This window comes from Corvus kubaryi, unplaced genomic scaffold, assembly GCF_017639235.1.
Source record: "Corvus kubaryi isolate FWS band 111438036 unplaced genomic scaffold, C.kubaryi_AGA036_p1.0 135, whole genome shotgun sequence".
Classification (NCBI taxonomy): Eukaryota; Metazoa; Chordata; class Aves; order Passeriformes; family Corvidae; genus Corvus; species Corvus kubaryi.
Genome location: NW_024580669.1, coordinates 1,989,909 through 2,006,812, shown reverse-complemented (window position 1 = coordinate 2,006,812; position 16,904 = coordinate 1,989,909). Strand labels below are relative to the sequence as shown.

Sequence of the window (16,904 nt, the reverse complement as noted above, 5' to 3'; positions counted from 1 at the left end):
CTCTTCTTCCAGTTACTAAAAACCCCAGGAAGGTAATTAATCTTGAATTTAGGCTGCCCTTCTCCTTTTGATCAGGCTTAACTTTTAGCAAATAATTTTGCTGAACTTTTGAAGTGAATTATTGATGGTGACGAGTTATTGTTTGCTCATTAATTTAGTTACGCCAATTCTGGAGAAAAGTACCCAAGCTTTAATTCTCTGGAGTCATTTATTTACTCAAGTGCTTCCAAGAAAGAACCAGCTCATATTGTTGACAGTCTCCTTTATTCAGGTGCACATTGCCTGATGCTGCTGTGCACACACCCATGCTCCCTTTGTTGTCCTTAGAGCTTTTAAAGAATTGATTCATTTTTTTCCCCAGGAAATTAGTAGCATTCTGCCATTTTGATCTTTTCAAGCTATGTGTCTTCATAGGCAGAAGCTTGAAAACATGTTCTAAGCTGACACCTTTATCTACTTCAGATTTAAAGATAGAGTTTGTCAGGACACTGAGCTCTGCTTTTCATACATGAACTGCAAGGTTCAGTGAAGTAAAAGAGAAATGAAGTAAGTTTTTAGCCCTTCTTCCCATTCCCACAGGCCCTGAAGTGATGAATAGAAGATTTTTTTTTTTTTTTTTTTAAATAAGAAAATGACTCACTGGAAATAATTCACGAGTAGATTTTTTTGGTTTACTGTTCTCCTGTGTGTAGAAAGTAAACAAACAGATTTGAACGTTTCCATTGCTTTTGAAAGAAAATGCTGGGATAATTTGCATTTTAACAGGAAGAGAACAAAATGCTTATTACGTTCAGACAGCAAATGTTGACAGCACTGTTTTCACCCAAAAAAAGCAAGTCTTTATTGTGCTCTTGTTAGGTAGTGATACACCATTTTGATCTGTCTGAACAAAGTGATTGCCTGCCTGGTCGCTGTGAAGTTTTAAGCTGCTCAGTGTGATGAGTCAAGTTGAGGATGCCTGACCTAAATGTTCCTATAAAGTCCCATGATTACATTTTGTTCCTGGCTCGCATGTGGCATTCAGTTCTATTCTTAGTGGTGCTATTTTGATTTTTACCCTTTCTAAAAGAACTTAATTGTGCATTTGTTTAAATATCTCGTGGAGTAGGGAGATTTTTAAAAAAGTAGTGAAATGGATAATAAGGATTATCAGTAACACAGAGTTGTTGCAGTGCTATAAAACCATGGTAATGATATGTTGATTTTGCTGCTCTCATCTTCTGGGTGAGATATTTATGCTGTTCAGCATTTCTTTGCTTTTGTTTGTGTCTCTGATGTTGATCCTGTGACCAACTCCTTGGATGGCTGGTGTGTTTGGGAATAATGGGTGATAAGTATCACTTAAATTTTCTTAATTTGAAGCGAAAGACATAATTCTGACAAATTTAGACATGCAACTGTGATGATGTGTTGGATGCGAAGGAAGACAACAGAGGTACAAATTGGAGGAATTTTAGTACTGTTGAATCGAGTTTGTATTTGAAGGACAGGCAGACACTTTTAGAGCAGTTTTATACTTTTAATTGCTTTAAAAAGCACACAAACAATACACAAACAACAAACCCTCCCCCCCCAACAAACAAAAATGGTGCATACCTGAAGCATATGGGTGGTCTGGAGATGCCACCAGTCCTGGGTGTCCCCAAGGGCTGGACTGGGAGCTCTCCTGACTCTATTCATGCTCAATCTGTGACTAATCCTGGGCAGTCATTTCAGCCTGAGGGAGCTCATGGCAACACTTGTGGTCAAGGTTCCTGTGATAATCCCCTCTGGCCCTGACTCAGGTGGTGTGTCAGAGCTCCTGGTCAGAGGGGGAGTTCCTTCTGCAAGAGGATGCAGAACATCTTATATCCCTTGGCATGGAGTAACTTCCAAAGTCAAATGTGAGCAAGCCTTAAATGTTCTTGTGGTTCCTTGTAATGGTGAAGTGGTTCTTAAGGGCAGCCTACAGATAGTTTTTAAGCTACCGGTGAAGCTCCCAGGTCTCTTGTTGAGCAGGTGCTCATTTCACATACAGAACTGTGTGCCTGATGGATGGAGAATTTCATGGATAAGTACCACGGACAGAGGCAACACAGCCCAGCCCAGGAAACAAGGCAAAGTCAGAAAAACATGAATCAAAATAGATAGTACAGCTGTCTCAGCTTGGCTGGGATCCAGCTCAGACAGGCAGCCTGAGTATCCCATTTTCATCATCTCTCTGTGATACCTGGCATGTTTTGCCTGTGTTCAGGTAAAGTCTTGCCAGTGGCCAGCACATCCCTTGCCATGGAAGCATTTTGTTTTGTGAGGGACCTTATGTGCTTTTCATCTTGGGAGGTGCTTCTCTGAACCAATCCCCAAATCTTTTCTTCTACCTGTGAGGATGAGGAAGGGGGCAGGCAGTCACCAGATCCTAGAGTTGCTTTGCTCAGAATTCCATTCAGATTTACTGTTTTTTTCCAAAATCTCAAGAGAGAGCCGAGTGTTGGACATTGGATTGTTGCTTTGTCAACATGACAACCAAACTGTTCAGATGGTTTCCTTAGCTGCTCCTTGGCCGACTGCCAGATGCAGTCTCATCAGGAAAAATCCAAGAGGATAATCATTATCTTGCTGTGTCAACAGCTGGCCTGGTGCTATCACTCACCATGACTTGCTCCATTAAACTCTGGGGGCGGTGCTGCTTCCGCTTTATAGGAATTACAAGGAGTGGCATGGAATAATTTGCAGACCTACCACTTTTTAAAAATTAATCCACCGGGAGGTGCCAGGTTCTGGTGAGCAGCAGTATCCATGTGATGCAGCTTTCTCCCAATTCTCTAATCACGAGGCATCACAAGGAGGGAGGATACTTGCAAATCACTTGCATTGGGATTGGCAGTCACATTTTCTGAGGGTTTCATAACTCAGGTGACACTAAAGCCCTGTCAGTGAACTTGCTTCCCTTATTTATCCTTAATGTTATCCTTCTGATGTGGTGTATAGACTATAAATGTATATATTTTTTTGCCATTGTTGCATTGCAAAGCATGGTGAAAAATTTGCTGTAGTATCCCCTCAAATGTAAGAGATGAGATTTAATTTCTGAAATTCTGTCCAGTATTATGAGAACCACGTCTGTGTAACCATAAACTTGACTTTAGGTTGCCCGTGTGGCTGCCCCATCCCTGGAAGTGTCCAAGGCCTGGTTGGATGGGGCTTGGAGCACCCTGGGATAGTGGAAGGTGTCCGTGCCCATGGCAGGGAGTGAAACTGGATGGTCTTTAAGGTCCCTTCCAACCCAAACCACCCTAGGATTCCATGAATTTCAACTTCCTGCTTTGCAAGCTCTGTCTCTGTGTAAAAGCTGTTTTCTTGCTTTGATTCTGGCAGCAGCCAAGGTTGTGCTTGAAACAACTGTAGCTGTTCGCACACACAAGCCAAAAAATATTCAGCTGGCTGAAATGATCACCGTGATCCATAAACCCCTGTAAGCAGGGACCGTGGTAGTGGGAACGTGGCTGTTCCATGATTAGGTGTCACTTTCGGAGAAAAGCTTTTCCCATGTGTTGTATTTAAATGGAAATTACACTGTACAGAGCTCCACAGCATCACTTCGGAGCTTGCTCGGGAATTACTGCTTGTTTATGGAACTGGCTGTGAACTCCAGGCCTCTGTGGGTGAATGTTGTTTTCAAATATTGAGGCCATGAGCTTTTAATTTTTACTGTGTAAAAATGGATGAAAATAATGAGTTCCTGAGCAAGGGTTCAGACTTCTTATTTTCAGGTGGCTACTGCCCTTCTACTCTGGGCTGGTTAATGAGATTAAGGGGGAAAAAAACATTCAGTAGCACAGGAAAGGCATTCACCATCTTCCTAGACTTTTTGGGATTGTGTTGTGTTTAATGATTTCTCTCTACAGCTTTTCCTCTTCAATAAGTGATGTATTGTCATAGGAGCCAAGTTAATACCACGTAGCCACGGGCCAGTGTTTAAAACACCCAGGGCTAAGTCCTCAGTCACTGCGTTGTTCTTGGAGCTGGCTGCCCATGGCCAACCTGAGAGGTGCTCTGAAAGATGTGGAATTGGTGGAGATTTGCTCCAAAGCTGATCTTACATCTCTCTGTGTAGAAGCAGAAGCGAGGGAACTTGCATGGAGCCTTTCTTACCACTTCATTCACCCTTTGGATCTAGTACATTGCAAATAACAGATCTGGAAGTGCTCTGGTTCTCACCCCTTGTTATTTGACTTTTTTCTCCCAAGTCCTAAAATTAAAAAAGATATGTCCTAAGCAATCAGTTATTGTCACTGTTACTAGACTCATTTTTATAGGTTCCATTTTGTTGCCCATGCAGAATTAGATTTCCTTCCCAGTGTAATTTTTTTACCTAAATATCACAAGTATTTTTCCAATGTTTCCATCCTGTGTCCCTCTCTAATATTCCAACTATTCTCGTGTGAATTCTGTCCAACATTTCCTGCCAGTCTGCTGCACTTGCAGATGGTGAACCTCTCTTACCCCCTAGTGGAAGTATTTCAGTCCTGAGGTTTTTATGGAGCCCTTTTGCTCTGTCAAGGATCAGACTTCCTTGGAAAACACCTTTTTGATGTTTCTGTTGGGTTTAAAACATCACAGCTTCTCCTGCTCACTCTGTAGTATCTTGTCTTACTGTCTATTTATTTTCAGGGACTTGTTTATCAAATTTGTGTTACGGGTTTTTTTAATGATACTGCATCCAACTTTCTCATTTTGTCCTCCTCTGCAAAAGACCAGATGTCAACTTTTTCTAGCCTAAGGCACTACATAAATACAGTTTCTACACCGTTGCTTAGATAGGTCACAGAGTTTATGTAAGTTACACCTCGTCTTAGGCCCTTAGTAAATGTGGGGATTTATACTTCTGATACTTTTCTAGAAATTCTGCATTTCAAACAGTCTCAAGAAGGGATTGATTTACAACTGAGGGAAGCCTGAAATTACTTGACTTGAATCTGGGTTTGATTGCAGTTGCTGCAGATGAATTCTATTCTTAATATCAAGAGGGAAAAAACCACCAGCACTGAACTTTGGCAGCTTTTCCCTCCTTCATTATTTAAATAATAATTTCAGCTTCGGGAAATCGAGCATAAACGAGATACAAAATTCATTTATTTAACAACATTTCAGGAGGAGGGATGGGACTTCCATAGACAAGTTTCAGATGCTTTGGGTATCAGTGGTAACAGAGCAGCCATGTTTCTCATGATTATAATAATTTTCATTTCAATGAGGTATTAGTGCTCTGAAGATTTGCATGGGAGTTTTTTTATGTAATATTCCCGGCATGGTCTCAAATGTTCAAAGCAGAAGATAGGGTTGCAAAGACATTTTCCATGTGCATTAGCATTGCTGATCAAATTTAGGTGGCTCTCCTGCCAGAAATGTCTCAAACAGGCCTTGAATTTAATCCTTTTGGGTCAGCAACTTAGTCTCTGACAATGCAAGCAAACACATTACACAATACTTTTCAAAAATTAGCAATTTTTACTCTATAATTGTCTTTTTGTTCTCAATTTCTTTATGGGATCACTTTCACAGTCCTCATTTGTTGTATTTAAAAATCAAGTTCTTTGTGGTTTGCAGGTAAAACAAGATGTGTAGTTGTTGTGCCAGTGTTATTCCCTGATTTTTTTTTTTTTCTCTTTTTTACTACCCATTTCCTTATAAACTAGATGAATTTTCCTTTAAAACTTTGTGGCAAAGTTGGAGGTCAGACTAGACAGGTTTATGCTGATGAGGGCTCCAAAGCCTCTTCCTCCTGTGAAATCATAAGGAAGGATTTTGTCAAAGGGACTCTGCAAATGAATTATCCAAATATATTCTAGTTTCTATTTAAATTTACATGAGAATTAAGCATTTAAATTTTTTTTTTCAGAAATGCTTAGGTTTTGTGGTGTTGCTAAATTCTTCATTAGGGGCTAAAGTTGTAGAAAACCAAATTCTACTCAAAATTTTAAAATTCCTTTATTGCTTTCCTGGCCTAACAAATGAAAAGAGTGAAGCGTGAGAATGAAACCAGTTACACAATGGGTTTCCAAAATACCATTTTGTGTATTCCCCAACAGCAATATTAAATGGTTTATTAACATAGGGCTCTAAGCTGTGGGTGCAATTGAGTTAATTACAAGGAAGAATTTGCAAAATACAAGAGTTCTGAGAATTTTTCATGCCAAAATCTTGACCGAAGGCCAGGGACCTTTACCAGCCTTTGTAAACTGACCCAGAAAGAGAGAGGAGACAAACAGGATCTGTAAACAAAGATCACGTGCCCTTCACAAATACATTTTGGAAGGATGGTTGCCTAGGGAAACAGGAAACAGGGAATTATACAACAAACAAAAAGGGCTGCCAAACAAATTTGCTGACCTTTTTTTCAGGGAATTATGATGAAAACTGTTGGAATCTGCAGGATTTCACCATATTTCTAAATCTGAAGGTGGGACAGAAGAAGTTTGGTGATTACACCCTGACTATTCAGAAAATACAAAAAGCTTCTTTGACATCTTTGTCCTGCAGGGTTGTGAGCTATAGAATAGTGAGGTCATCTTGAATTTTTTGGAGTTTCCCAGCTTTTGTGATTAAGCTTTCTGGAATCAATGCTTCCTTTTATGGATGAGACAATAACAAAATCACTCCATTCATATTTGTAAGGGTCATCTGGTCATTTAGTTCTATGTTAGGCACTTAATCCTCATTTCTGAGCTGGTAGTCTCCCAAATAGCTCTATCCATATCTTTCCCTAGGAAACAGCAGCTCTCAGAATGCCTTTTTTTTCCTTCCAAGAGTCAGAGATAGGAAGAGAAGAAGAGAATTTGCGTTGGACTTGGCTTTAGCAGGGAAGAAGTTGGCCTCTGGATGATGATCTGCTCAGTTGCAGGGGGAGGGAAACTCTTTGCCTGATGATTGGATCCCTTCCTGCATCCTTCGTTGTTTCCAGCCTGTAACTTTTATTTTCTTTTCTCAGTTCCAATGACAGGTTTCACTCAAAGGGCCACCATTGATCCCGAACTGAATGAAATCCATGTCTTGTCAGGGCTCAGTAAAGACAAGGAAAAGCGGGAAGAGAACGTAAGGAATTCCTTCTGGATTTATGACATTGTGAGGAACAGCTGGTAAGTCCTAGGTTCTGATTTCCGCACTGACTTTCTTTAGAAAGCAATCCTGTCTCCCAGGGAACTCTGTAAGCTCTGTTAACCATGGAACTGTTGAAAGTTGTTGAAGACAGCTGAGTTCCCTTAAGGCACCTCTTTTTCCCATTGTCTTTAGAGGCACCATGGCAATAATCCAAATGAGGGAGAGAAATCATGTCAACATCTTTATTGGAGCCAGGTGCAGGGGATGAGGGGAAGTGAGCAGTTATAAAAGGCTTTTCCTGTAAGGAAGGGTTCAAGGCCAGGGTTCAGCACCAATGCAGCAAATTCAGTCCAGTGTAAGTTGTTAATGGCAGTGTACATGGTGCTAGTTCTTAGAAACTGAGGAAACTGCTGCATGTGAATGGTGGTGGAGAAGTCCCCGTGCATTCTGAGAAAGTATCTCCTGGTTTGTTCATTGAGTTGTACTTGGTAGCTTGTTGCCACTGTTCCTTTCCAGAGCTGGCAGAGTTTTTGTGTTCAAGGCCTCTTCTAATGTGGGGTCGATCACTTCAAAAGGTGTGAGTGTTGTTTTTTAAAAGTGAATTCTCAGTTATAACTTAAGTCTGCTTGGAAATCAGTGACTGAAATGCCACCTTTCCTGTAATCCGTGGTCTAAAGCTCTACTGGGTGCAAGATGGTTTTTTTCCATGATAAAAAAATACTTCATGCTGACAGTTCTGTAGGCAAATAATGTAATGTCTGAAGAGACCCCCAAAGCTCGTGACAAATAATTTTCTAGAATTTTTTCCTGTTTGGCTTGTGCTTGAGGACTCTTTTCAGCCAAGGTGACCTCTGATTGCTGGCTGGGTTCTTTGTAGAGCTAAGAATGGGATGGGATAATAGAGGACAACATAGAAGTAAGAAAATCTTTGGTATTACACATCATTTGTACCTTCCAGCCTTTCAGCAACTTTTCCTGCTTCCTGTAGGTACAACTAATAATTCCTGACTGCTTTGAATTTCAGGTCTTGTGTCTATAAGAATGACCAAGCAGCAAAAGAGAATCCAGGTAAAAGCCTTCAGGAGGAGGAGCCCTGCCCAAGGTTTGCCCATCAGCTGGTGTACGATGAGTTGCACAAGGTATGAGGTGATTTTTTTTTTTTTTTTTAGTCTTTTTGCCCTTAAGATATAGCTGTTTCCTTAAAGATGGTACCATAAATATAGCTTTCAGTTTAGTGTTAATGTTCAGATTAATATGGTGAGTAGCTCCCATTTGACTCCCCATATTTCAAAAGGAGGTGCTAAGCTACTTTTTATGTCAATATGAAGTAAACACGAGAGCTGCTCTCATGCTTCAGAACACACAAAGCTTCATTCATTATCCTCAGGGATTTACTCTCAACTATTGGTGACTAAATGAGAACAGAGAGTTACCCACATTTTTAGGAAAAGGTGTGTTCGAATGAACTAATCACAGCTAACCAGAGGTGCCTGACTTTGCAGAAGCAACTGACGCTCTTTAGCACTGTCAGCCTCCAATGGACACATTCATACTTAAATAGACTTAAAATTGGGTTTAGTGTATATGACAGCTCAGTAAACTTAGATCTTTGTGCATATTAACCGATAAAGCACAAACTCGCAGATTGGGTTCATAAATTCATTAACTCATGAATTTAAATTACTGTGACATGCTTACTAAACCTTTCATGGATTCTTCTAAAAATTCTCCCTAGTCTGAAACAGTCTGAGTTAAAGAAAAACATATTTTAATCTTGCATTCTGTGGGATGTTAATCAAATTTGGGAAACCCAACTAGCCCAAAACTTTGACAATAGGGGGGATTTTAAAGAGGAATGGGTGCAGATTCTGCATGGAGAATTTGCATTGCTTGTTGTCTTCACTGTAATGATACAGTAAATAAGTAAATACTGTTCTGCCTTTACTTCTAAGTGTAAGGCAACATGAGACTGAGAGTAGTATTTTATGAGTTACTCTGAAGGTTACTAAATCATTGCTGTTGCCCAGCTTTATCTGAAGAGCTGTTTGATGTGCTTGTTTTGAAGAGTCTTATTTTTAGAAACCTCTGTTCCAATGACCTTTCTAAACTCCTCTGATATAAATAAGGAGAGCCTACAGCAGTGGGATGCAGAATACATTGTTTTGAGTGATTATTTTTAAAGCCGTGGGGAAAGGTAGCCTGTTGGACTTGTTAGACTTCAGTATTTGAAGGTCCTTTGTAGCATGTTTAATATCAACAATTCAGAGTCTGAAATTACCACATGATGGGAAGAAAAATGTAGTGAAGAAATAAACAGTCCTTTTGTGACACTTCCAGTCTTCTGGAAATTTGCCTCTCTGTAAGTCTAGGTTATGCTGGACTGGGCTTGCTGTCACTTTACTTTGAGCATCTTTAGGACTTCCCACTCCCTTTGTCAGTGCTTAAGGATTTATCATGCTCATAGGTTTTTCCTAAAGAAAGAGTTTGCACAAATTTGGGATGTTTATTTATAAGTCTCTTAGGTATATGCTAGGGTAATGTTCTCACAGTACAACTCTACTATTATCTTAAAATGTAAATGGTTTAAGAGAACTTTCTTCATCTCCAAGGGGACAAAGTGAGGCTAATAATAAAATGGAGCAACTTGTCTAAAAGGCAGAGTTTGTCCCACCAGAATAAACCTCTGCAAAGCTGCTGACATAGTAAATTGTCTTTGTTCAGTGGATGTACACAATCAATTTTTTGATCTGCCTCTCATTTCCTTAGGTTCACTACTTGTTTGGAGGGAATCCTGGTAAATCCTGCTCTCCAAAGATGAGATTAGATGATTTCTGGTCTCTGAAGCTCTGTCGACCTTCGAAGGAATACCTGCTAAGACACTGCAAATACCTCATCAGAAAGCACAGGTATAGAAACAAAGGTGGTTTGCAATTTTCTTTTTCAGGTGTGTCTTTTTCCTTTTTTTTAAAGCTGCTAAGACTCAAATCTCTCATAAACATTTTTGTGAAATGTCATTTTGTTGGTTATATGGAACTAGATGATCTTCAAGGTCCCTTCCAAACCTTTGGCAAGTTTCTTGGTTATTTTTTAAAATTATTTTAATAAAAAGCAGTGGGCCGGGCTAAACTACAAAATTAACTTGATGCATTTTGCCTATGCTATTCTAGAACTAGAAAAATCTGGTTATTGTGTGGGGAGTCATGGGGAATTTTTAGATTCCCTTTTCACTCTGCTGCTCATCAACATGTGTTTTGGTGCTGTCGCCTCCCAAGGAAATGGAGTATGTTTTGGAAACACTGTGCTTGGAGATAGTAACAGCCTGCAAGGATGCTAATGAAGTCTGGGGGCTGGATGGCTTTGCACATCTGAGACTCAACCGTGGTGAGGTCATCAGAGTTTCTCATTCAGAAACTCCTGAAAGAGCTCACTTAGGCAGAATTCAGCTACACTGCAGTGCTTCTTGCACTCTGGATTCTTCAGAGCTGCCTGATATTTGCTATTTAGGGCAACAGCTTTTCAGAATCAAGCTTATGGTGTTGCCTTAGTCAAGAAATTGCAGCAGCAAGAGAGCCTTTCAGGACCCAGGAAATCATTTGAAGGCAGTAAATAGCTCTCCCTGCATTCCGGGGGAGAATACTTTGTTATCCGGCTCTGCCAAGAGTTGGAAGGTCAGGTTTTCCTGATGGTTTTTTATTTCTGAGGCAGCAGCAAATTGCTGTACTCAACTCACAGCCACTGTGGCTGGGTGAGACACTAACATTAGCCACACAGTAGATGTGAATACCTACAAGAATGAAAAAAGGCCTTGCCTGGTTATCTGGGAGGCTTATTAAACCCAGATGTGGTGGTATGGAAATGCAGCTGTGCAGCCTCCAGAGACAGCTCTGGATTATTTGTTCCTATTAGCTTAAAGTGCATTTGAAGGAAATGTTGCCGTGTGTTATCTGGCAGAAATTCGGGGTTTATGCACCGTGCTGCCATTTTTGGGGTCCATGTGAGGGAGCTAAACCTGAGCAGCCAGGGATGGTGGATGGGTGCCTGGCTGGAGCTGAATTGCTGTGCAATCACTGGCTGCTGTTTTCCTGCACTCCCTCAAGCTCTAGGTACCAGAACAGGTACTGGCCTTGCATCCACAACAAACCCACAGCATCAGCTGGGGCCCTGTTTTTCCTTTGAACTTGTTCAGTACCAGTCAGCCAAGCTGGGCAGGTGGAAAAGAGCAAGGTGGCAGTCGTTGCACTTATTTAAAGCACTTCAGCTCTCTGGACCATGGTGATGTCGTCTGAGAAAATCTATGTCAGTGACTGAAACCATGTCTAGTGACCAAACTGTCAGGTGCATCAGGTGACAGACGAAGTCTTTGTGCTCCCTGTGCTGCTCAGTCACTGACATCTTTAGGCAGTTGCAAAATTCAGGCTACACGTGTCCACTGTGGTATAAATAGCCAGGTAGATGACGCAAATAAAAAAATAACAATATGGAAGATGACAAACAGTGTGATGCTCCACTTGGTGGTAGGTGAGAGGAGGAAAAAGATCATTTTAAACCTCATCTTTTCTGGGTTTATGCAACCAACTCAGTGCTGCAGGGAAGTCGATCCTCTGCTCACTGAGGATGCTGAGCCCAGAATCATTTCCTGAGGGCTCTGTTCGCTTCTTGAGGGAATTCACAGAAGTTACAGTTCCTGTTCATTAAAAGAAAATGAGGAAATAATGGTGGTGGTGCACAGGATTTTTATGGAGCTGTGCTCTTTCCAAAGGTGGGATATTAATATCCCAGGGTCTGAAGGGTTCAGGGCTTGGCTGTGTCTGATCTGTGAGGTGCTACTCACCTCAGCAGAAAACAAGCTGTACTCAGTATTTTAAATTTATATATTAAGAAGTTCCTGTGCATATGCTTTTGATTATTTTTAGTAAGAATGTAACACTTTGCCCTTTTAACTTCTTTACACCCCAAAAAAACCCTCCGTCATGTTTCAGTCTGGCTTGAAATTCCAGGAAACACGAGGCTAAGCTGCCATTAACATGGTTTTCTTTGGAAATACTGTGATTGTTATGAGGATTTTGCTCTTTGTTGAACCAGTAGTACTTAGTTCTAAAGGAAATGGCTTTGCTCAAGTTTTCTGTCTCTTCCCTGCAGGTTTGAGGAGAAAGCTCAAACTGACCCTCTCAGTGCACTGAAGTACCTGCAGAATGATTTGTATGTAACCGTGGATCACTCGGACCCCGAGGAGACAAAGGAGGTGAGGATCAATGATCCTTGTCCTAAAGAAATTTAAGCTGTGTTCTCATTGAAAGTTTTGAGCCTCTTAAACCTGGGTTTTATTCAGTTTATAAAAGCTCTGCAGGTGCCAGACACTTTGCTGTATCATGTATTTCTCTGCACTTAAGTTCACACTGTTTTAGAAACAGTCATTTAACAACTGCAGGTCCAGATAAAATAGCTTTTGTACTCCTAAGAGTGAAGACTAAGCCTTTGTTTTAATTCCAGTGTGCTGGTGTATATTTTGGGAGCTTTAATTGAAATGTAAACTCTCTGAAATGTCACCAGTCTGTAGTTGGTTGTGCATTGGAAAGGGAATAGAAACTTACTCATGCTGCCTTTTGGCTTCTCAACATTCAACATCTCTGGGGAGGGAAAGTTTTTTCAAAGATGATCAATATTTGTGGAAGTAGTTTATATATATACATTGCTTGCTACCCTTAAAATCTTATGTCCTTTGCCTTTTGAATATTATCCAGTGGGCATGTTCTTTATTTATTCCAGGAATTTGTTCCCGTTTCCTGTTTTGATTCCAGTACTGCAGTGCATGTCACTTTACAAAACAGATTAAAGAAATAGTGAGAAGTGTCAGATAAGGTGGTTGATTTGACTCTGGCATTAATTTCCACATGGAATTTGAGTTGTGCCAGCGTTCAGCTCCTGATGGGTAGATAAGGAAAAGTCCGTGGTTCTTGCTGTCTTCTTTCCTTAATGACTTGGGAAGGGATTCAACAGCTCCTTTTATAAAATCATGATAGGAGGAGGGGCAGTTCTATTCCATGCTGAGTCCCTGGATTAAATCACCTAATCTGGTGGCTTTAACTTGCTACTTTAGCTAAAGAAAAGATTACACAGACACTGAAAGGTCTTGGGGGAGAATATGCTTCTTACGTGTGCGCAGGATGAGATTGTACGGTTAGAACTAGAAAAAAAGTTTACTCTTATCAGGATCTTGGAACTGATCACATCTGTCATAAATTCTAATCAGCTTTTATAAACATGTGATCCAACAAAACATTCAAGTGCTGTGACACTCTGTTCTTTTTAAATGGTTTCTTGTTCAAATTGTCCCATATCAAGTAATTTCACATCATTTCCAGTCATTTCTAGCATAGGAAATACAACAGATGATCCTGCATTTCATAAGGTAGAAAAGGAGATTTTTTCTTCCCCCAATATGTACCATTTTCCCAGTGTGGTAACACTTCCAGAGTCATTTAGGTTGGAAAAGACCTTTAGGATCAAGTCCAGCCATTGCCCCAGCACTGCCAAGGCCACCACTAAACCATGTCCCCGTGTGCCACATCTATGTGACTTTTAAATACCTACAGGGATGAGGACTACACCACTTCCCCAGGCAACCTGTGCCAGAGCTGGACAACCCTTCTGGTGATTTTTTTCCTGATATCCTTAATTTGAGGCCCTTTCCTCTTGTCCTATGTTTTACTCCTTGGGAGTGACACCCCCCCCCCCCCGCTTCCCCCTCCTGTCAGGGACTTGTGCAGAGCCACAGGGTCCCCCCTGAGCCTCCTTTTCTCTGGGCTGAGCCCCTTTCCCAGCTCTCTCAGCTGCTCCTGGGGCTCCAGCCCCTTCCCAGCTCTGTTCCCTTCTCTAGACACCCTCCAGCCCCTCAATGTCTTTCTTGTTGTGAGTGGCCCGAAACTGAACACAGAATTCAAGGTTTCTTCTTTCTGTTTGAGCCTGTACTAACCCATACTATACAGCCCCCATTCTGATGCTCTCTTCTCCCCTCCTGCTACCTCCCACTCCTGTAAGATGTGTCCTGTGTTCCCTGATGTCTCTTTTTCTCCATGTCCCACCTGTGTGCTGGTAGCCTGTCTCTCTTCAGCCAGTTACTCCTAAGGAGATCGTGCATCTCATGGCTGGCTGGGCCTTGTTATTATTCCCTGAACAGCAAACAGCTGTGGTGTGATGAGCAAGCTCCTCTCCTAGTTCCTGCTGCCTCCTGTCACCGACAGACTGAAGGAGCTGCTGCAAAAGCTGCACGTTGGGCACATCTGGCACAAGAAAGCCTTTAATATCCTGCTTTTCCTTTTCCCAGTTCAGTGTGCAGTGTTCAACTTGTCCACCTTGTAGGAATGGAGAATTTACATGACTGCATGGGCTCCTCTGAGATTTTGGGGGATGTAGTAGCTGTATCATACCAGGTAGAAATAGAATAAAATGTTTGAAAAAAAGAATTACCCCTTTTCAGAGAGCACATTGGTGTTCTGAACATTAATGATCCAGTGAATGAGCTTACATAGCTCGATCCAGCTGAGTGAATATATTGTGGATTCTTTCTCTGCAGGCCTAATGTCTGGTCCAAACAAAATCCAATAGCTTCTGTCTGTCATGCTGGGCCGTCGGATCAACACTCACCATTCAGCACAATTAAAGCTTCCATCCATTCCAGCCATCTCCAAAAATCATTTAACCGTTTCTGGGACCCTATTTTTGTTTGGGTTTTGTTTTGTTTTGGTTTTTTTAATTATGATTGTTATTCATTGTGCTGGTCATAAAGCTTTAACTTCCAAAGCTTTTTTACACTGGCCAGATCTGCCAGGGTGGTGGCACAGAGCCAGCTGCTGGGCTGGTACTGACTGGGTGTATTTCCAGTTGACGTCAATTTACCTTCCGGTTATCACATCGAGTTGGCTTTTTGCTCTGGCATTGCATCTTCAAATTGCTCCTGTGCTTTCCAAAGGACTGACGCAGGCATTTTGGATTCCATATCGAATTTCAAGCACCAGTTTGATTGTGTCTCTCAGCCCAGACACCTCCATACCCTGCCTTTATTTGATTTGTATCTTGATTAATACCGAAGGCGATAGATGTGATTGGCTGCAGCCATTGAGTGCTGCAAGGCTTCTTAGTGTGGCAGAACTTTAGGGAATCAATTCCTGCCTGTTTTCCCCTCTTTCCAGGGTTACTGTTAAATTTGGGAAGGACCAGGCTGTGTAGTTTTGTCCCCAACTTTGTGCAATAATTCTGGAGACCGGCCTGTATGGCTTCATGTTTTATGGATGGAGATCTGGGTGGTGTTATATACCATTACAAGCAGAATTTCCCCTTGTGGTGAGGCTTGCTTGCTTTGTAATAGAAGTAATTCCTTCTAACTTAGTTAGGCAAGTCTGTTCAGCTGTTTGGAGTTGGATGCCAAGGAAAACAAACAGACTGTTCTTGAAACTTACTTTGGCTTTAGTAACCAATTTTGTTTAAAGTAGCATGAATGATTGATAGTAGGAACATACCCCAAGATTTTCATTCTGTTGCTGTGAATTTTAGGGATGCTAAGAGGACTAGATTTTTATTTCCCTTTTTTATTACTCTAAAGTGAAGTAGATGCCTGCAAGTAACAGGTATTGCATGGGTGCTTGGTTTAGTAGCCACAGGCTGTGTGCCAGCAATTTCTCTGCCCACAAATGCAGATCCAGTTCTCTTTAACTGTGATTCTGCTTGAAGTCCCTTAAACCTCCTCAGTCTGTTCAGTGTTTTCCAGTCAGTGGATCGTTCTTACTGGCTGTGGGTTAATAGCCCCATCACTGTAGGAAAAGGAGGGTAAATCCCTAGAGAATGGGGAATTTTGCCCATGATTTAACAGGTTAAAAGTTGTATAAAAGTGTCATTTGTTGGTGTAAAATTTTCTGCTGGCATGGATGGTCTCTGTCACACACAGATGTGAATTTGGTGGTAGATTGCAACAATAGGCTTTTAAAGATAAAAAGACAGTCAAAATAAATATCAAATTGAATGCCAGATTTTGTACTTAGAGAAAAGCAGGTGCTGTTAAAGCACAGAAACATCAGTAGTGCATGTACAAAAGCTAAAGATGCTCCTTGAACACTGCAGTAATCATGCCCAGAACTTTGCTGCTGTTAAATGGGCTGCAGTAGAAATCAAGATGACACCAAAAACGTCCAGTGCTTTCCAAGTATGGGAGAGCAGGATGATTTTGTACATGGAGATTCAACAACTGATGAAGCTCAATCCCATGATTGTTGTAAAACAGATACAAAGCGCAAGGAAAACTCGCAGGATGTTTTTCTTGGAGCATGGTAGGAGAAAGAGCAAGGACCTGGAGGCCAATCTGAGGCCTGACTTGCTTGTAGACTGAGACTGGAGGCCCCTGTTCAAGGCTGCTTCATACTTTCCATTCTTAAGACCTTGTCTTTAATAAATTTGACAGATAAAGCCATCGGGGCCCAGAAGTATTGTTTGAATCTGCATTAGACTGATATTTCTGGGAAAATTAAAGCTCAAATGGGAAAAATAGTTCTAGGAAGGAGGTGAGAAAAGCCTGTTTCTCTTCTTTGTGTCCTGCTGTGATTCTTTGTAAAGCCTCAGAGCCCAAGGGCTGCAGGAGCAGAGGCTTTGGAGCCAAGGAGCCTCTACAAAAACAGCGTTCAGCCTTCCCAATTTCAGCAACAGCTCCGTCCTCAAAGGGTTTGAGCCTCTCTTTGAGCCTGTGCTGGGAGTCACCAGCCCCAGAGGACTGATCAAAGCTGAGGAACTGGTTTATGCTGTGATCTGAGCACTTACACACATTACAGAGGAGGAGGAGG

At 41.4% G+C, this 16,904-nt stretch overlaps 1 protein-coding gene across 2 annotated transcripts in view; it reads left to right on the top strand.

Moving 5' to 3' along the window:
* MKLN1 (muskelin 1) overlaps positions 1–16,904 on the top strand; it is a 101,091-nt gene that overhangs the window by 70,938 nt on the left and 13,249 nt on the right. For both annotated transcript variants that reach the window (XM_042052384.1, XM_042052394.1), the window contains 4 exons: positions 6,968–7,115; positions 8,102–8,216; positions 9,844–9,983; positions 12,217–12,319. In XM_042052384.1, coding sequence (XP_041908318.1) covers positions 6,968–7,115; positions 8,102–8,216; positions 9,844–9,983; positions 12,217–12,319 — 506 coding nt within the window. The remainder of the gene's footprint in view (positions 1–6,967; positions 7,116–8,101; positions 8,217–9,843; positions 9,984–12,216; positions 12,320–16,904) is intronic.